Here is a 22,199-nt window from a genome sequence, read left to right on the forward strand (position 1 = left end):
TCTGTATATGCTTTTTACATTTTTATTGCTCAGATGTAGCACTTTGCATTTTTCCCTGTTAAAAACCATTCTGTTAGTTGCTGCCCACTTCTCCAGTTTATTTATATCTTTTTGAATCCTCTCTCTCTCTCTTCTCTAGTATTAGCTATCCCTCCTAGCTTTGTGTCATCAGCAAATTTAATCAGTTTACCCTCAATTCCTTCATCTAAATCGTTGATAAAGATGTTGAACAATACAGGGCCCAGGACAGAGCCCTGTGGTACCCCACTTGAGACATTCTTCCAACTGGATGTGCAGCCATTTACGACCACTCTTTGGGTCCGATCACTAAGCCAGTTATGAATCCACCTAACAGTTGCCTTGTCCATTCCATAGTCATTTTTTCAATAAGGATTGTATGAGATACTTTGTCAAATGCTTTGCTGAAGTCAAGATATACTATATCTACAGCATTTCCTTGATCCACCCAATCAGTGATTCCGTCATAGAAGGAAATTAAGTTAGTCTGACATGACTTAATAGGTACAAACCCATGCTGACTCTGTTTAATCGCTTCATTCTTATCCAGGTACCATTCTGTTACTTGCTGCCCATTGCTCCAGTTTATTTATATCTTTTTGAATCCTCTCTCTCTCTTCTCTAGTATTAGCTATCCCTCCTAGCTTTGTGTCATCAGCAAATTTAATCAGTTTACCCTGATTACCCTGATTGCGTATATAAATAGTTTGGAGAGGGGAGGAAGGGGTTGAAGTCCTGCTGACAGATTCCCTTTAATGGATAAGGATGGGAAATGTATTTATTTTCTTGATAACCTGCATTTACAGAAAGGAAATTTCAACTGAGACAAAAGGTGTCTGATGGCTGCAGAGCAACCTTAACTTTAATTTGTTCTAAGTTGTCTTTATCACAAAATACCATAATCCTCTCTGTGTTTTTCATGCAACCATTGTAAAATATTGAAACAGCCTATTGAAAATGCTGGGAAATCACTGAGCATTTCCTCCTAGGGCTTAGCATTAAATATATGTAATATGTGAAGTTCACATCCAAGAACAACACATAAAAATGCCAAATTGCAAGCTTCAACAGCATATTCAAATCAATATATTTCCTGCAAAGACTAGCTTTAGATTAATATTCATGTTCAAAGAACTGTGAATGCTAAACCGTCACCCAAAGTGTTAAAATTGGGGGGGAATTTTGGAATTATTGTCCTTTGTGGCTGTTCCTAAGGCCACATTCTCATGTTCAGTATTTTACCTCAGTATTTGTAAGCCAAAGCCAGGAGTGGGTGATAAATACAGAAGTGGTGACGTGTTTCTATTAGGCCATGTGCACACGTTCAGTATGTGGTCAGTATTTTACCTCAGTATCTGTAAGCCAAAACCAGGAGTGGGTGATAAACCCAGAAGTGGTGACGTGTTTCTATTAGGCCATGTGCACACGTTCAGTATGTGGTCAGTATTTTACCTCAGTATTTGTAAGCCAAAACCAGGAGTAAAATACTGACCAAATACTGAATGTGTGCACATGGTCTAATAGAAACACGTCACCACTTCTGTATTTATCACACACTCCTGGTTTTGGCTTACAGATACTGAGGTAAAATACTGACCAAATACTGAGCATGTGCACATGGCCTAATAGAAACACGTCACCACTTCTGTATTTATCACCCACTCCTGGTTTTGGCTTACAGATACTGAGGTAAAATACTGACCAAATACTGAATGTGTGCACATGGCCTAATAGAAACACGTCACCACTTCTGTATTTATCACCCACTCCTGGTTTTGGCTTACAAATACTGAGGTAAAATACTGACCAAATACTGAACGTGTGCACATGACCTAATAGAAACCCGTCACCACTTCTGTATTTATCACCCACTCCTGGTTTTGGCTTACAGATACTGAGGTAAAATACTGACCAAATACTGAATGTGTGCACATGGCCTAATAGAAACATGTCACCACTTCTGTATTTATCACCCACTCCTGGTTTTGGCTTACAAATACTGAGGTAAAATACTGACCAAATACTGAATGTGTGCACATGACCTAATAGAAACATGTCGCCACTTCTGTATTTATCACCCACTCCTGGTTTTGGCTTACAAATACTGAGGTAAAATACTGACCAAATACTGAATGTGTGAACATAGCCAGAGTTGCAGACTCAGCTGCCACCCCTGTTTCCCGAAACTTGCACACTTACTTAGTGGTGTGATTAAAGTACCGTAATATGAAGTAACACAAGGGATATCAAAAACTACCAATATCATTAAAGGGAATCTGTCACCGGAAGCTGGTGGCCTATGTAAATGGCCTGTGTCCGGTCTGATGGGTGGAGTTTCTTCTTCTTTCTCCACCCTATCCGTGGCCCCCATCCACGATCTTTGCCGGTATTAGAGAAGTTCAACTCCATAGTTCGCGCGTGTGGAAAGCAATCTTGCTTCGCGCACGCGCAGTATGCTTTGCCCTACTGCGGGCAAAGCTGAAAATCATTACTGCGCATGTGCCGGTACACTGTGCCCCGGAACACTGTGTTCCGGGACATAGTGTAGAAGAAAGAAGAAGAAACACCGCCCTTCGGACTGAACACAGGCCATTTACATAGGCCACCAGCTTCCGGTGACAGATTCCCTTTAACTACCAGTTCACAAAACTGCCATTGGTTCGGTCACTTACTATGGCACTCAGGACCCTGCAGATATATACAGGGTCATTACGCTGCCTTACATCCTCTTGGGGATTTCTTCTGAAGCTTAAGGTTGAATCCAAAAGAACAAAGGCAATATAGAGAATATTGTCCTGAAACTAAATAGAGAAATAAGAGAGAGGTTAATGCAGTAGAATTAGCATCACATCATACAGTAAGCTGAGTGGTGGCTTTATAAAACCGCAATTTCAATGACTTACTCCATAATGTTTTAGAAAACAGCTAGAAAAATGTTCTGTTCTGGGGGGAGGTAGATGTCAATCAACAAAATTTGTGTTGTCGTTAATTAGCTCTTGGTCTGGCTAATAAATAGCTTAATAACATGTGCAGAATAGCTGATTCAAAAGTTAGAAGAATCTTTTATCTGGGATGTCTGATGAGGCCTAATGGTGCAATTGCCAGAGTGGCTGATGGGCCCTAATGTTCAGTTCTTAATGGGGGTATCCAGACTTTCAAAACTGATGGCCTTTTCCAATCTGGTTTGCCAACCGTCCGTAAATTTAACAGACTTTAAAAACCTGATGCTTTTTTCTGTTGCCCCTAGCATCAGGCAGAAAAAAGCACTGTTCATGAATCTTTTTAATTTTCCCACAGTTTGTACTGCACGTGTGTGAAAAATGCTGTCATGAGCAGTACAAGCAGAAGAGTGACCAGAGCTACACAAATTACCTGGGACTGCTGGAAATGCACCCGATTTTCTCAGGCAAGAATGGTAAGCATGTCTAAGGTTCACGGTCAGACTTGTCTCCTGCCTCTTCACTACGTCTTACACCTGTTTGAAGCAGCCTCTGAGCAGTCAGTGAATCTGACACTTCTTCCTTCTAAGAAGGCTGACGGCTGTTTACCGATGCTCACATTGGCAAACACATCAATCCTCCCTTCACCATCTCCTGTACTGAAGTGGCCTTACTGGAGAAGTGCTGCAATGGCTCATTCAGAAGCAGTACAGTAGCTGCAGAGTGAATGCTGCCTGATAGCTGCTACGTCTGAATAGGCCATGAATAAACTCCCCCCCCCCCCTGTTCTCTAATTAAAAATATATATATCTGAGTGTACAGTTATGTGAATGTGGTATATATATGTATGTATATGTCAACAGTGGTTTAACCCTTTAGTGACAGAGCCAATTTTGACCTCAATGACCAGGCCAATTTTTACAAATCTGGCCACTGTCACTTTATGAGGTTATAGCTCTTGAACACTTCAATGTATCCCACTGATTCATATTGTACTTCATGTCACTTGGTAAAATTTATTCGCTATATCACGCGTTTATTTATGAAAAAAATGGAAATTTGGCAAAAATGTTGAAAATTTTGCAATTTTCAAACTTTTAATTTTTGTACACTTAAATCAGAGAGTTGTGTCACACAAAATAGTTAATAAATAACATTTCCCACATGTCTACTTTTTTGTAAGGATGTTATAAGGGTTAAAAGTTGACCAGCGATTTCGCATTTTTCAAACAAAATTTACAAAACAATTTTTTTTAGGGACCACCTCACATTTGAATTGAGTTTGTGGGCTCAAAATAGCAGAAAATACCCAAAAGTGACCTCATTCTGAAAACTGCACCCCTCAAGGTGTGTAAAACTACATTTAAGAAGTTTATTAACCCTTCAGGTGCTTCACAAGAACTAAAGCAATGTAGAAGGAAAAAAATGAACATTTTACTTTTTTCACAAAAAACATTAATTTGGAACCAATTTTATTTATTTTTGCAACGGTAACAGGATAAAATCGACCACAAAATTGGAAATCAGACGCCATGTCACGTTTGGAGACCCCCTGATGTACCGAAACAATGGAAACCCCCCAATTCTAACTCCAACCCTAACCCCAACACATCCCTAACCATAACCCTAACCACAACCCTAACCCCAACACACCCCTAACCCTAATCCCAACCCTAACCATAACCCTATGGGCTGAAAACTTATGTCCATGTGATATTTCAGTTTTTCTTTTTTTAAAAAATTAGCAAAAATTTCTACATTTATTTTTTTCAGTCAAGCTGGGGTGCAGATTGTACATGAATGAGAAATTTTTTTTTTGAATTTACCAAATGGCTGCAATTAAACAAAGAGTGACAATTTACAGGGTTCTGAATACTTTCCGTACCATATTATATATATATGTAACAAAGCCTTCAATCACATGGAGTGCCTCAAAATTTAAATCCTAAACTTGGAAAAACCCTTTATGGCTGCTCAAAGTAGCACAAACTACATGTGTCCTGGGTCACTTTAGAGAAATGGCCACACCATTGGTACCACCATTGCTCCATTCTGTACTGCAAGTGAACCTGCTTGATGCCTTAGCTATGATATGCAACATCCAGTCTCTATACAAACTATTATAGGTTCTTTACATGATATTGGGCTACTAACCAGACGTCCACCTACAGATGCTCCATTGACCTCATACCACCAATCTCAAAGGCTATCACAGTGCAGAGCAAGATGGCAATGAAAGCTGGAATAGAGGTCTATCCTCTTCAGCAATAAGTTCTATTTTTATTCTAGAATGCAATGATAACCAGAGATTGACCTGGAGACCATGTGGGCAGAACATGAAGATGCCTTCACGAGGGGACATCACATTAGTCATACTCCTGGGATTATGATTTCAGGAAGCATAATTTAGAGTAGCTGGACCCCTCTTGCTTTCATTCCAGGTGAACTAACAGCCCGGCTTTACATTTGATGTGATTTGGTCATGAAATCAGTGGTGTGGCCATTTCTCTTAAGTGTCACTGAAGCCATAGCCATTATTTAACATAGCAGACCACATATTGCAGGAGCTACTATGAGCATTCTTTGTGGCCTAAACCTGCTCCTGTGGCAGCAGAGTCTACGGACATGTCTGACATCGAGTTAATCTGCAACGTCATTGGTTGGTGATTACACAGGAACTGCCAGCAGTGGATCTGGATGACTTGCCCAAGTGTATTCAGTGCTAGAACTTTCCACAGATGAACATTAATAACCTCAGTGATAGCAGCCAAGACTGTAAGAGCCGGTATTTCTGCATGAGGCTCAGACTCTAGACTTATTTAAAAAAAATGTACTAAAAATGCTGGTTTTCATATTTTCATAATTTGCAGATCAGTAACGTCTCCATCCTGTGATTTCCATAACTCCTCAAGTTTTCAATATTGATGCTGCAATTTCAATGTAGTGGAGTATAGTAAACTGTAGATCTGTGTATATAGCGCATAGTGTGGACTCTACAGCTTAAATTATATACATAGGCACAGCTTCACACTATAATATACTGTATACATACAGCGCTACACTATATAGTATGTCATAGTATATTGGATAAAGCTTTGCATACAGTGTATAGAGTGGACAATATTACAGTATACAGTGGAGAGTTGTGTACACTGGGTGTAATTATACACTGCAAAGTACCAATTCTCCTGTATCTTTGTATATATATATATATATATATATATATATATATATATATATATAATGCACAGCACCACTTCTCCTGTCCTTTAGATATACACTGCAAAGGAGCACTTCTGTCCTGTATACTGGGAGTAATTCTCAGTATCTGTATTATTATGTTTATATACTGTCACAATTGATGCTGGGACTATTGGCGCTCACCAGGTCCCTAAAACTACAGACCTCCTCTTCTACCGCTGTCCCTCGAATTACTCCTGAATATGGAGATGCTGGGTTCTAGTGCCTTGCTATATTCTTATATCAAACCCCTATCTGTCCCCTGCCCCACCCAGTGTAGTGGAAAGCTAAAGTGTATATGAACACAATAACCAGACAAACAAGGGAGGACGGATAGGGATAAATTAAATTACCAACCATACAAATACACACACCACAAAACATAGTGGGACATAGGTGAGCTAAAGGAAGGAGAAACCAAATAGGAGAGTGTCACGGTGTGACTCGACCCCAACAGGTCGTTGGTCAACGGACAGCGCAACTCACACACAACTGGATGGAAAAGGTGAAAGGAAGGCCCTAGCGAAAGGGAATGAGGGATGGTCACCACCTGAGCTCAGCCTGAGCCTGTCCCTGCGCTCCCCTAACACCCTATGCAGGTCCTTCCCCCTGCCGCTGTCAGGAACCTAATCCCTAATGTCACCTGTCTCTGCCCGGGCTAATGCACTGGCCGGCAAGGAGCACTAGCCTTTGCTACTGCAGGTAGTACACACAGGGGAAAGTGTGTGTCATCCCCTGACCTTACCTCCACTGTACTACAGAACGCCAGTGACTGTTTGTCCGCAGTCTCCAACATCATGTCCGCTCTCTAGCTGAAACTCAACCTTTCCAAAACTGAACTTCTTCTGCTCCCGCTGTCTACTAACCTCCCTAAATCTGACATTTCCCTCTCTGTGGGTGGCACCATAATAGCACCCTGGCAGCAGGTGTGCTGTCTGGGTGTTATGTTTGACACCAATCTCTCCTTCACCTCCCATATACAATCTCTTGCCCATTCTTGCCGCATACACCTAAAGAACAACTCTAGAATCCGCCCTTTTCTCACCATAGAAACAACAAAACCCTCATTGTCACCCTGATCCTCTCCCACCTGGACTACTGTAATGCTTTATTAGTTTCCTCCCCCCGCACTCGACTTTCTTCAGTCCATCCTTAATGCAGCAGCCAGGGCCATCCATCTGGCTAATCGGTAGTTGGATGCGTCAGCTCTTCACCAGTCATTACACTGGCTGACCATTCATTATAGGATCAAATTCAAAATACTTGTTCTCACCCACAAAGCTCTCCACAGTGCGGCACCCCACTATTTCTCCGCCCTCATTTCTGTCTATCGGCCTAGCCGATCGCTGCGCTCTGTAAATGACTTTCGACTAACCTCTGCACTAATCTGTACCTCCCATTCCTGACTCCAAGTTTTCTCCCGCGTTGTGCCAATTCTCTGGAATGCTCTACCCCATGAAATTTGTTCATAGCAGCCTATCACATTCCCTAATCAAATTCATTTTGTGTGTAAGTGGGCGTGTGTAGCCCATTCACTATCTCCATCTATCCCCCACTCCCTCAAGATGGCAGGACCATCATTGTAAATACAACACTGTAAATACACACCTGTACTTTGTATCTCCCCCACCTCATTGTAGATTGTAAGCTGTCTCGAGCAGGGTTGTTTTATTTTGCTTTAATCATTGTATTATTGTTAACGTTGTTACTTATGACTGTTGTGTTTGAAACTGTTAAACTGTAAGGCTCTGCAGAATATGTTGGCACTACATAAATAAAGATTATTATTATTATTATTATTATTATTATTATTAATTATTATGTGGGGGGCTGTGGGGACATCAAGGACATCATACTGTGTGGGTAGCTGTTGATCAAGGTACAAGGGCTGAATAATAGAAGCATATAATTTGTAAACTTGATAAAAAGCAGTGAATTGCAAGGTTTTCATTAGCAGCTAGTGGTAAGAATACACATTATAATAAGACCTAACATGTATTAGCAGTAGAAGGCACTCAGCAGACTTAATTCTGATCAGTATTAAGTAATACAATTAGTTTGACTCTCCGAAACAGTCACGGTCTCTTATGAGGCCTTTTGGGAAAATTAATTGCCCACTCCTGCTCTAAAGCAAAAGACCAACTTGCTCAATAGCATTTTTAACCCCGTAGTCACTGCTATTTACCTGCCCATAGTTCCAGGGGGCTGCAAATGGATTTGAGGGTTCACCAACACAAATAAGGCCAAACTCTTGCAAAACATATTCATCTCTCTCTGCTTGATTTGCTAGATACACACTGTCACCTGAAAGAAAATGAAGATTGCGTGTCATCATTACAACAAGCCGGACCTGTTTTATATTTACCTGTAATGCATTTGTCAGGGAGTTTGTAAAAGTACAAAAGCCATGACAAATGTTTTCAACACTGAGTCATAGATCCTGATGGACAGCAGGAATTAGGATCACGTGAAAGTATATATTCCTGCCTTAATTACTGTACAGGTATGGAGATTGAAGCGAACCCTCACTGGCAAATGAGCACAGTCTGTGTCACTGATTATTGTGTTGACAGGCTGGGTATTGCAATGGGAGGGCACAAAGTATGACACACCAACTGGAATCTGAACTGTAATTTAAGTGTAAATGTGCTTCTCTTATGTCACTAAATTAATCAGCATTACTGTCAAACAAAGTTGACAAACCATACATTATACAGTATGTTTTTTTTTCATGCAGTTGGATGTTTAATTTATCTTAAATCTAAGATGATAGTTGTTAACAAGGAGAAATTCACACAATTTTCTTCTACTGTACATTGTACTTGGATTAAGTGGCACAACTGATCCAAGGTCAACAGGGCAGTCTAAAACCACATTTGAGAATGTCAACCATGAAGGAGTCTCTTTATAATTGGTGGCACCAGATATCCAGTTTCCTTGTGACTGAAGGTCCACACACCTTACCAGTCATGATGGAAGTGACATGACATGATAATGTGTGTAATCTTTAAGGTTAAGCGCTAGATCCAAATCTCCTGGCTGCATCATGGGACCTCAAATTATATAGGACATAACATTGTAGATGGTTCAAGCAGAATAATGGCATCCCTTAAGCACATCAGTAATATAACAATACAGCTTGACTTGGCAGAGGCTAACAACACAGTGAAATCTTCAACTTACAGGTTGCAAGATGGACAAGAGGTGCCTCAAGAAGGTTCTAGAGGTCAGAATTGCTACAGTGGCAGGGCTCTTGACTGAGGGATGATTTGTATTTTATTTGCAAGTTACAATGGACTCCAGTCATCTAAGGATCAACAGCTACCTGTAGCTAACTCATTCTTCCTGGTATCGCACACAAGTCATAGACTTCCTCTTTACAAGACAGTGACCTTTTAAAGGTGTCAAAAAGGAACTGCCTCTTAGGTTTTGATACCTCTTAACAGAACCTGTAGTGCCACAATGTGTCTCACATCCTTTGCATTGCGTACGCAGGTACAGTCTATAAAATAAATATATATATATAGTATATATATATGCTGTATATATATACACACACACAGTAGGTACAGAAAGTATGCAGGCCCCTTTAAATTTTTCACTCTTTGTTTCATTGCAGCCATTTGGTAAATTCAAAAAAGTTCATTTTTTTTCTCATTAATGTACACTCTGAGCCCCATTTAGACTGAAAAAAAACAGAAATGTAGAAATTTTTGCAAATTTATTAAAAAAGAAAAACTGAAATATAACATGGTCATAAGTATTCAGACCCTTTGCTCAGACACTCATATTTAAGTCAAATGCTGTCCATTTCCTAGTGATCCTCCTTAAGATGGTTCTACTCCTTCATTGGAGTCCAGCTGTGTTTAATTAAACTGATAGGACTTGATTTGTAAAGGCACACACCTGTCTATATAAGACCTCACAGCTCACAGTGTATGCCAAACCAAATTAGAATCATGAGGTCAAAGGAACTGGCCAAGGAGCTCAGAGACAGAATTGTGGCAACGTACAGATCTGGCCAAGGATACAAAAGAATTTCTGCAGTACTCAAGGTTCCTAAGAGCAAAGTGGCCTCCATAATCCTTAAATGGAAGAAGTTTGGGACCATCAGAATTCTTCCTAGATCTGGCCATCAAGCCAAACTGAGCAATCGTGGGAGAAGAGCATTGGTGAGAGAGGTAAAGAAGAATCCCAAAATCACTGTGGTTGAGCTCCACAGATGCAGTAGGGAGATGGGAGAAAGTTCCACAAAGTCAACTATCACTGCAGCCATCCACCAGTCGAGCCTTTATGGTAGAGAGGCCTGACGGAAGCCTCTCCTCAGTGCCAGACATATGAAAGCCCGCACAGAGTTTGCTAAAAAACACATGAAGGACTCCCAGCCTATGAGAAATAAGATTCTCTGGACTGATGAGAAGATAGAACTTTTTGGTGATAATTCTAAGCGGTATGTGTGGAGAAAACCAGGCACTGCTCATCACCTTCCCAATACAATCCCAACAGTTAAACATGGTGGTGGCAACATCATGCTATGGGGGTGTTTTTCAGCTGCAGGGACAGGACGACTGGCTGCAATTGAAGGAAACATGAATGCGGCCAACTACAGAGATATCCTGGATGAAAACCTCTTACATAATGCTCTGGACCTCAAACTTGGCTGAAGGTTCACATTCAAACAAGACAATGACCCTAAGCACACAGCAAAATTAGCAAAGGAGTGGCTTTAGAACAACTCTGTGACCATTCTTGACTGGCGCAGCCAGAGCCCTGACCTAAACCCAATGAAGCATCTCTGGAGAGACCTGAAAATGGCTGTCCACCAACGTTCACCATCCAACCTGACGGAGCTGGAGAGGATCTGCAAGGAAGAATGGCAGAGGATCCCCAAATTCAGGTGTGAACAACTTGTTGCATCATTCTCAAGAAGACTCATGACTGTACTAGCTCAAAGGGGTGCTTCTACTCAATACTGAGCAAAGGGTCTGAATACTTATGACCATGTGAGAGTTCAGTTTTTATTTTTTAATAAATTTGTAAAAATTTCTACATTTCTGTTTTTTTCAGTTAAGATGGGGTGTAGAGTGTACATTAATGAGAAAAAAATGAACTTTATTGAATTTACCAAATTGCTGCAATGAAACAAAGAGGGAAAAATTTAAAGGGGTCTGAATACTTTCCATGCCCACTGTATATATATTTTGTAGAGAGAATCTGTCAGCAGATTGTTGCTATTTGGTATTAGAGTAGCATGATGTATCACAGAGACCCTGGTTCCATTGATGTGTCACTTACTGGGCTGCTTGCTACAGTTTCAATAAATTTAGTGTTTTGTTAGCAGGACATTATCACTAAAGCACTTACTGTTTTCTGCCATGTAGTCGTCCTGCTCTGTGTAACCCCGCACCACCACTTTCTGTCTATGCAAAGTGAACACAGAAAGCTGTCAATGAGTGATGGGGTGAGGTTATACAAAGCTCAGTATTCAGAGAACTGCTAAATCTACAGCAGAGAAAGCAGTGATTTTATCAAAACTGCACCAAGCAAACCAGTAAGTGCTACAATGCTAGAATCATGGTCCCTATCGCTACATCATGTGACTCTCATATTACATCACCTGGTGACAGATTCCCTTTAATAACCATACTTACCATCCTACTCAAATCTTTAGGTTACCAGTTGTGAATAGAAGAATGTTGTTGAACTATTTAATGTAGAGAGTTTATTCAAGGCATTCTCTTCTCCATATCCATTTGGTTCATCTTCAGTCTTCACCCTAGAATGTCCTCTATACTATTTCAGACTTCAAGAACCACATCATACCTGAAGCCCAGGGGTTGAAGATCAGCATAAACTCTCCAATGCGCCTATTTCCTCCATTAGTCTGCATATTCAGAACATAGCGCCCAATTACAGCATCATTTGGAGTATTAAAAGTCACTGTAATAGATGATGATGTAACTCTGCTTCTTCGTGCTGCCCAGCTGGTCCCTGAAGAATCTGTGAAACTGTACTCAAGAAGAGAACTACCTGCCAAAGTAAACATTAATAGTTAGTTTTACATTTCTTGGTTTTAAAAGCTAAAATGTTTGTCATGATTACCTCTATAGGTGTGTGTGGACACAGTGAGTGACAGTTCAGTCATCCAATCTAAAGCTTGAGTGTGCTGAGCTATCAGTATGGTGATGTAGAGCTAATCTGTCCAGTTGGAGGCTGGGGCGTGCTGAGTTGTCAGTGTTGTGAGTGACAGTGCAACCGCTCATTCAGGTTCGGTTTCCTTCATGTGTTTCCTGCTAGGAGCGATTGTCTAGCTATTTAGCTGGCTCTCTGCCTCCAGTTAAGGACACTTGTAGCTTACCTCAAATGGTATGTGCTTGCTCTGTGCTATGAGTTTTTATATTCTAATCTTTGTTGTCCGACCTTTGATTTGCCTTTGACCATCCATTTAGGCCCTTAGACTTCATCCATTACGTTCCTGAGGTTCTGACCTCAGACCATGACCTGACTACTCCTCTGTCTTTCCCCTCAGTTTACATAGAGCTTTTTTGATATCTGAGGGTCCCGTTTCACATAGCGACGCACCAGCGATCCCGACAACGATACGACCTGGTAGGGATCGCTGGTGTGTCGCTACATGGTCGCTAGTAAACTGCCAAACAGGCAGATCTCTTTAACGACGCACCAGTGATCCCGACAACAATACGACCTCTTAAGGATCGCTGGTGTGTTGTCACACAGCAGCTATTCTGAACGATTCCAGCCTGCGTCCCTGAGTTCTGCGTTGCCAGCGAGGTCGCTAGTCGGCGTCAAACACAGCGATGGATGCTGGCCAGTGGGATGCCGACGATGAAAAAATGGCCCAGGACATTCGAGCACGATCAGTGATATCCAGAAGGGGGGCTGGTCGCCGCTTTGTGTCACATGTAGCGATATCGTTGGCAAGATCGCTGTTGCGTCACAAAATTAGTGACGCATAAGCGATCTCGCTAGTGATATCGCTATGTGAGATGGGGCCTATACTCTGGACCTCTTGACTACCCTGCCTCATTGCTTGTCTAGTATTACAATCTTGCAGTGAAATGTACAGTGTGTATATATCTGATTAAAAACATATGTGACATGCACAAGTGTGAACAAGTCGGTTAGACAATGCTCACACCACCCAATGGCTGAAACACAAAAAACCACAAAATGACAAATTTGCAAAAAATACTCTGCAGTAAAAAACATGACAGTAATCAGCAAGTGCTGTATAACGAATACAGGGTATTTAGTCGATACGTTTTTTGCAAAAAATGTATACCAAGCCGCTTCACCACGTCACAGTAATCCTTCACGAAGCAGTCCCTATCTAATGTATTTAAAACCTGAACATGTGAACAGTGTCTAAATGAACAGGATACAGACAGGCGCCTCCTAGCATATGGGCTTTTTGCAAATTTGTCATTTTGTGCTTTCTTGTGTTTCAGCCAAAAAAACATATCGACTAAATACCCTGTATTCATTATACAGCACTTGCTGATTACTGTCATGTTTTTTACTGCAGAGTATTTTTTGCAAATTTGTCATTTTGTGTTTTCTTGTGTTTCAGCCATTGGATGGTGTGAGCATTGTCTGACCGACTTGTTCACACTTGTGCATGTCACATATGTTTTTAATCCGTTTTTTCCTTGCTCAGCATGGTTTGGGAGACCCCACCCCTCTCCTGTGTGACATGCACATAAATGAGCTGTCTTCCACCACAAGCCCATATGCTAGGAGGCGCCTGTCTGTATCCTGTTCATTTAGACACTGTTCACATGTTCAGGTTTTAAATACATTAGATAGGGACTGCTTCGTGAAGGGTTACCGTGACGTGGTGAAGTGGCTTGGTATACATTTTTTGCAAAAAACTTATTGACTAAATACCCTGTATTCGTTATACAGCACTTGCTGATTACTACCATGTTTTTTACTGCAGAGTATTTTTTGCAAATTTGTCATTTTGTGTTTTCTTGTGTTTCAGTGTGTATATATATGTATGCAGTATATATGTAAATGCCTTATCATGTCTGTCTGTAACCGAAATCCTGCTGCGCTGATTGGTTCAATCTGTCTTTTAACGGATCCGCCAAGATTTTGCCGTCCGCTGAGCGGACAGGACGGACAATGAAAGGTTTTATCTCTCTCTCTCTCCCCCCCAGGCAGCGGTTCCTTTAAAATTCTTCCTTCTCCGGATCCGTCAAAACAACGGACCGGTGGCAAACGTTGTGGTCAGTACAGGAACGGATCCGTTGTCCGCCATTTTAGCGGATTTTAACTGACAGAAAAAACTGATGTGTGAAACAGGCCTTAATCTGCCGCTGGTCATATTCTAGAGTACCCGATGCTTAAGAATCGGGCCAGCAGGTAGTATATATGTATATACTGTATATATATATATATACACACACACTGTATACTGTATGTACACTGAAGCAGTAGTTTTTCTACTTCTTAAAACCCTGAAAATACAACCGTGCCCAAGAAGCATCCCTATTTTTTAGTATTTCTTTAATACAGAAATACAGAAAACTTTTAAACATCCTGTACTATTTAGGAGTCAGAGCACATACCCACATGTCTATAAGAAAGTAAAAAAAAAGGAAAGAAAGTAAAACATTTTTTTAACCACTTCACAATGGGGCCAGTTTCCATTTTCATTTTTTTCTCCCCTTCTTCCAAGAGCCGTAACGCGTATTTTTCTGTCTGCATTGACATATGGGGGCTTGTTTTTTGTGGTGTAAGTTGAACATTCATTTTACCACATAGTGTACTGGAAAATGGGTAATAAAATTCCAATTGAGGAGATGTGAAAAAAAACGCATTTCTGACATTGTTTTTTGGGGTTGTTTTATGGTGTACCTTTTGTGGTAGCACTGATTTTGCAATATGATTCTGCTCATCAGTACAATCACCGCGACACCAAGACACCAAACATGTACAGATTTTTTCATTGCTTTAACCCCTTTCCGACGTAAGGTGTAATAGTAACCTGATGTCGGACTCCCTCTCTTTTATGTGGGCTCCAGCGGTGAGCCCACATCTTTCCCGGGACATGTCAGCCGTTTTGAACAGGTGACATGTGGTCAGAATAGCCTCAGGTGGAATCACGATCCACCTGTGACTATTAACATGATAAATGCCACTGTCAAACGCTGACAGTGGCATTTAACTTGTGCTTCCGGCCATCAGGTCGGAAATCCACACACTCGTGACCCCAGTCACGTGATCATGGGTCACAGGTTCGTAGGCAAGACAACCAGAGGTCTCCTGGAGACCTCTAAGGTTGTCACTGCTGGCTTTCTGTGAGCGCCACCTGGTGGTCGACACTCATAGCAATTGAGTAGTTCTACTACATAGAGGAGATGTGATCATCAACTGTATGTAGGAGAGCCGATCGGGCTATGGCAGCTTCTAGTCTCCCATGGAGACTATTGAAGCATGCCAAAAGTAAAAAAAATGTTTTTACAAATATAAAAAAAATAAAAAAATATCAAATTATCCCCCTTTCGCCCCATTCAAAATAAAACAATAAAAAAACCTCAAACATACACTTATTTGATATCGCCACATTCAGTATTGCCTAATCTATCAATAAAAGAAAAGGATTAACCTGATCATTAAACGGTGTAGCGAGAAAAAAAGTCAAAACCCCAGAATTACGTTTTTTGTGGTTGTCGTGACATTGCATTAAAATGCAATAACGGGCGATCAAAAGATCGTATCTGCACCAAAATGGTATCATTAAAAACGTCAGATTGCGAAAAAAAAAAGCCCTCACCGAACCTAAGATCACGAAAAATGGAAACGCTACGGACATTGAAAAATGGCACAATTTTTTTTTTTCAACAAAGTTTGAATTTTTTTTCACCACTTAGATAAAAAAGAACCTATACATGTTTGGTGTCTATGAACTCATAATGCTCAAAAAAGCTCAAAAAGATCAAAAAAATGACCATCACATCCAAACATAGACTAGGTGTGAACAGGTGCTCACCCAGAGTCACAAACTCATATATAATCAAACAAATAAGGCAGCACTCTTTAGCGTCATAGCTTGCAAACATGAAATATGAAAATTGAACTGCATTACTGCACTTCCAGGTACACATGAATTGGCCAATTTATGCGCTAAACATTCTCAATTTTTCATCTTTCTAGTGCAGTAATGCAGTTTAATTTTCATATTTCATGTTTGCAAGCTATGGCTCTACAGAGTGCTGCCTTGTTTGTTTGATTATGAACTCATAATGACCTGGAGAATCATAATGGCAGGTGAATTTTAACATTTAGTGAACCTAGTAAAAAAAAAGCCAAACAAAAAACAAGTTTGCACTTGGAATTTTTTTCCTGTTTTCCAGTACATTATATGGTAAAACCAATGGTGTTGTTCAAAAGTACAACTCGTCCCGCAGAAACAAGCCGTCACATGGCCATATTGACAATACTGAAAAATGAAAAATTTATCGCTCTGAAAAGAAGGGGAGCAAGAAACGAAAATGCAAAACCGAAAAAAGCTCTGGTCATGAAGGGTTTAAATGATCAAAAAAAAATCAGACATTTGAAAAATAAATTTTTTTCTGTTGTGTCGCCATTTTGCAAGAGCCATAGCATTTTTATTTTTAAATCGATGGGGCTGTCTGATGGCTTTTTTTTTGCAAAGTGAGACAAAGTATGAATATACTCGAGTATAAGCCGACCCAAGTATAAGCCGAGGCACCTAATTTTGCCACGAAAAACTGGGCCAACCTATTAACTCAAGTATAAGCCTGGTATGCATTGTGCCCTCATTCCTGTCCTGGTATGCAGGGCTCCCCGTCCCTGTCATTGTATGCATGGCTCCCTTGTCCCTGTAATTTTATGCATGGCTCCCCTTGTCATTGTCCTGGTATGCATGGCTTCCCCATCCTGTTCTTGTGTGCATGCTTCCTATTACATAAAAATAAAAGAAACATCGTGCTCACCCACCTGCACGCCCTCGCAGCATCTCATTCAGATCATGTGGCACCGCTCATTAAGGTAATGAATATTCCCTCCACGCCTAAGGAGGCATTCATTACCTTAATGAGTGGGGCCACATGATCGCTTGGCACAGGAAGAGCTGCTGGGAGCCGGAACCAACGAGATGCAATGCGCACAGGAGGGTAAGTAGGATGCCTTCTGGAAGCCAGCTGCTGCTTCTGTCACTGTGCGCGCTGTAAGGAAAATAATATTCATTTCTCTTTAGCAGCGGCACAGGTTTTAGCTGCAGATGCCATCTCCTGCTTCTGTGACCGGCTCTTCCACCTCTCCCCCTCCCCCGCCCCCGCCCCCGCCCCCGCCCCCGCCCCCGCCGGCTCCTGCCTCTGGCACCGGCTGCTCTGCCGCTCCCCCCTGCCAGCTTTCTGGGACAATTGACTTGTGTATAAGCTGAGGGGGGGCGTTTTCAGAACAAAAATATGTGCTGAAAAACTCGGCTTATACATGAGTATATACGGTATTTGCTATTATCATATTTGGGTAGATGTTATGTTTTGATTGCTTGTTATAACATTTTTTTGTGGAATTGCAGTGACCAAAAAAATTTAATTTTGGCATTCTTGAACATTTTACACTTACAATGTTTACTGGTTAATTATTTTTATATCTTGATAGATCATATGTTATCTGAATGTGGCAATACCAAATATGAGGTTTTTAATTTTTTTTTAATATCTTAATTTTCAATGGAGGAAAGTGGGGGTGATTTCAACTGTTTAGGTTTTTATTATTTTTTCATATTTTTTTCAACTTATTTTTTTACTTTTAACTGTCCCCTTCGGAGGCTTGAAGCTGCAATCATTTAATCGCTTGTCTATATACGGCGATGCCTCAACATTGCTGTATATAGCAAAAATCACAGTCTCATTTGAAGTCCAGCCACAGACAGGGTTTCAAAGAAGCCCCATAATGACAAACACGAGGGTCATCAGCAGACCCCCGGCTGTCATAGCAACCTATTGATGACCCATAAATCACATCACGGGTGCGCCGATGGCTCATGGAATGATGCGCACCCATGCTGTGCATGTTAAAACCAAGAATTTGTCGGTTTCAGACCAGGAACTGTAGGGTATGAATGCAGCATACATAATGAACACTGTTAGTCATTGGTGGGCATGGGAACCTACCTCTTTTTTTTATAAAGTGAGTAAATATGCAAGTATATGCAAATATTCAAATAAATATGCAAAAAAAAAAATATAAAGCACACTCAAAATTCACTCCAAACCGTTGTAACACTTAACATGTTTATAAAATAAGATTCTTACCTCCTGATGAAGTGGCAAGAGTAGCTACAAACTGCAGTCTATCGTCATCTTTTATAGGCCCACTGAAGGTCAGTGACACCTTGAATTCTTGACCTCTGCGTACAACAAGGTCATTGCCCATGTACGCACTACAGTGGTGAGCGGATTTATTCTCATTTACATGAAAGTCATAGTTGCTTAGTTGAAGAGCTGAAAGACAAAATACGACATTGCATGTACAGTATGTCACAGCAGAATTTAGTGTAATGATTATCATTATTGTCAACTAATAATCGGTAAAATAAGTCATGATACAGTTAGTCGCCACATTGTTTCATGTCTCATGGTTGGATCTTTTTACTGTAAACTTGTTAAAAATGTTAGTCAATCCCACAACTTCTCTGACCATTTGACCATTAATAACAGCTATATTATAAAGTTGTCAATGTGGGATTCTTCATGCGTCAATAATAGTAATTATATTGTAGTAGTGTCCATGAGTATAACATAGTCAGAGTGACATCATATGCTTACTTTAGGGATTGGTGCAAAATACCTCTTCTTATATATTTTCCAGTATGAGCCTTACAGTACAATGTAGAATATCTTGCGGTATGAAACCACAAGAGAAATAAAGTTTGGGAAAGGGGTATGACTATATAAGAACTCAATAGCGCAAGTCAAACTATTTTCACAGTGGCTGATGTATAGTAAAAATCTAAATTATTATTTTTTTATGTATGCTCCATATGGCTGCCAGATAGGACAAATGCACATTATTTTAATTATTCTGCAATATAACTTTTCAGTCTGTATCGCATTATTTGCTTGGTCTCTAGGTATAATTTAGTATGTAATCTGACATCTGTCATGGAAGTCACAGATTGAACATGAGTCAACAGTTTGATGCAGCAGCAAAAAAGGCAAATACAATTCTGAGATGTATTAACAGAAGCATACAGTCTAGATCACATGAAGTCATTATTGCCCTCTATTCCTCTTTGGTCAGACCCCATCTGGAAAACTGTGTCCAGTTTTGGGCACCACATTTAAAAAAGACATAAACAAACTGGAGTAAGTTCAGAGAAGAGTGACCAGAATGGTGACCGGTCAGCAAACCATGTTCTATGAAGACCGGTTACAGGATTTGGGAATGTTTAGCTTGCAAAAAAAGGAGACTGAGTGGAGACTTAATAGCTGTCTACAAATATCCATATTCAAACTTCCATACAGGAATGTTAATTCAATTTAATGATAATGATCGCCGCCATAATACAAATTTGAATTAACACTCCTGTATGGAAGTTTGAATATGGATAGAGGTTATCGTGGTTGTTGCCACTTGCGGCTGAATAGTAGGTTACTTTAATGCATACTTTTTGCCCTTATCTATATGCAGTTGCGACGCCCGCTAGGGCCGGGAGCACTCAGTCCGGGCCAGTCATTTCTTCAGGGGATGTCACGGCAGCAATGACCCGGTCCGTGGCCCTGGGCAAGCAATAAAATGTAAGGGGGAAGTTTATAGGGGATTAAGTCGTGACGCCACCCGTGGTGTTCGGCAATAGATGGCCGACGCTGCAATTCAGGTCCACTGGGGCAGTTGGTGACGCAGCAGAGATCTTACAGCTCTCCACGGGTAGAGCGGGCCCCAGAGCAGTTATAGATTTAATTTGATGATGGTAACTGTTGTTGTGCATAGATAAGGAAAGTGCAGGCATGTGACACAGTAAATAAATCTGAGGACCCAGCAGGGTGCAGTCCTCACACTTTACTCATAGTCTTTAGGTTACAATCAACAGCCAAGTTCTGTGTCCTCCAGGTCAGAGATCCAGCCAGTTCTCGGGTAGTTTGGGTGCACTTTTCCAGGACCCCCTTCTTGTGTACCTGCACAGGTCGTTTCTCTTTGCTGGCTCACGCCCTCCTGCCCTGCGCCTCACACAGTGTCCCAAGCCAGCAGCCTCAGGTCCTGTCAGGCAACGATCTACTGGTCCCCTTGACCCTATGTGGCTGCCTTTTTAGCAATTGTGTGTGGATCTGGCTGCTGCACATACAACTAATACAGCCTCCGGTTAGCTAGCTGAGTCCTACAGTCTCTCCACTAGTCTGGGACCGGTCCGCACTGTGACCTTGTCCCTCCACCCGACTACGGTCAGTGTGGATTCGAGCGCCACGGGTGGATTCTTCACTTCCCTGGCTCCTAGGATCGCTTCTCTTCACTGGAGCCCGTCTCTGTCACTCCTCTCCTCTCTTGACACCTGCTCCAACTCACTCCCGTTTCCATGACACCTCTCCACTACCAACTGTCAGCTTTATCTCCAGCTGTCCTACCCTTATTTACTTCCTCCACACACATCCTCAACCTTGTTCCCCCTGGCCTGAAGAGGTGTGGTGTTGGGTGCTAGTGTGTGGGTACTGGGTAGTGCTCCCTCCTTACCCAAGAATGGGATACCACACCTCTGGCTGAGGTGACGAACCTCTGTGGCGATTGGACCCTCAGGGGTGCCACACAGTGATTTACATGAGTTTTGACAAAATATATATACAGACTTTTTTAAGATGTTATGCTCACTGTCACATGTCCAGGTCTGCGCATCCCATTGCATAGCACACATTTAGTGTGTGCTGATTTCTGTACATTCCATTCCCCCTCACCAGTGTCTACTGAATTTCAACAATAAAGTTTGTGATTTTTCTGAGTAATATTGACCTTAGTATCATCTTTTTTTCATGTGTTTATGGTAATGATAGGTTCCTACAGTCCCATTGTATGCACATGGTTTCTTTATATGATTTATTGCTATTGTGTACCATGTGTAAACATCATATAAGCTGATATTTATTTTCTCACTATAATTAGAGGCAGCAGGTGTCAGATGATGGGATCAGTAGTCCCATCAGCTCACACCAGTGACTGGAGTAAACTTTATACCTCCAATCACAGCTGACCGCTCATGCTGTCTTTTGACGGTATGGGAACTGTGGCTCTCTGACCAGCGTTGTCATGCACATGACAGCGCAGCAAACACTGGATGTTTAGGCCCCCCATTCAAATGAATGCGGTCCGGGTTCGGGTCCGGGTACTGTTCTGGTACCCGAACCCAAACTTTTTATATCTGTTCGGCCGAACCCGCCTGACCCGAACACCCAGTTGTTCGCCTATCTCTACTTGTTAGGTATTTTACTATAATGTTTCTATAGATTAGTTTTATAGATGGCTTTTGCATGTACTGAGGTTTGGATTGAGGGTTAGATTGTTGTTCTGGTTGTATTTTTTGTAAAGAATGAAAACAGGTTTATAGGTCTCATAATGAAAGATCTGGATATACTTTTCCATTTATAATCTCTGTTAGTCAGGTCACTTGATTTTTGCTACACCTATTTGAAAGAAAATTTGGTTCTTTTAATTTATTAGCTGCATTTAGTCATCATCACAAGATACTAAAAGCTTAACCCCTTTACCCCCAAGGGTGGTTTGCACGTTCATGACCGGGCCAATTTTTACAATTCTGACCACTGTCCTTTTATGAGGTAATAACTCTGAAATGCTTCCATGGATCCTGGTGATTCTGATATTGTTTTCTCGTGACATATTGTACTTCATGTTAGTGGTAAAATTTCATTCATATAGCTTACGCTTAATTGTGAAAAAAAACTGAAATTTGGCGAAAATTTTGAAAATTTCGCAATTTTCCAACTTTGAATTTTTATGCCC

The 22,199-nt window shown here is 41.1% G+C and overlaps 1 protein-coding gene across 2 annotated transcripts in view; it reads right to left on the reverse strand.

The window, feature by feature from the left end:
* The window catches only part of LOC141059042 (protein-glutamine gamma-glutamyltransferase E-like), a 147,072-nt gene that overhangs the window by 110,685 nt on the left and 14,188 nt on the right, over positions 1-22,199 (reverse strand). For both annotated transcript variants that reach the window (XM_073555252.1, XM_073555251.1), the window contains exons 2-5: positions 18,509-18,697; positions 12,021-12,227; positions 8,383-8,501; positions 2,691-2,819 (exon numbers count right to left, since the gene is read on the reverse strand). In XM_073555252.1, coding sequence (XP_073411353.1) covers positions 2,691-2,819; positions 8,383-8,501; positions 12,021-12,227; positions 18,509-18,697 — 644 coding nt within the window. The remainder of the gene's footprint in view (positions 1-2,690; positions 2,820-8,382; positions 8,502-12,020; positions 12,228-18,508; positions 18,698-22,199) is intronic.

The sequence above is a fragment of the Dendrobates tinctorius genome, unplaced genomic scaffold (genome assembly GCF_039654945.1).
Source record: "Dendrobates tinctorius isolate UK_male_01 unplaced genomic scaffold, ASM3965494v1 ptg000223l, whole genome shotgun sequence".
NCBI lineage: Eukaryota > Metazoa > Chordata > Amphibia > Anura > Dendrobatidae > Dendrobates > Dendrobates tinctorius.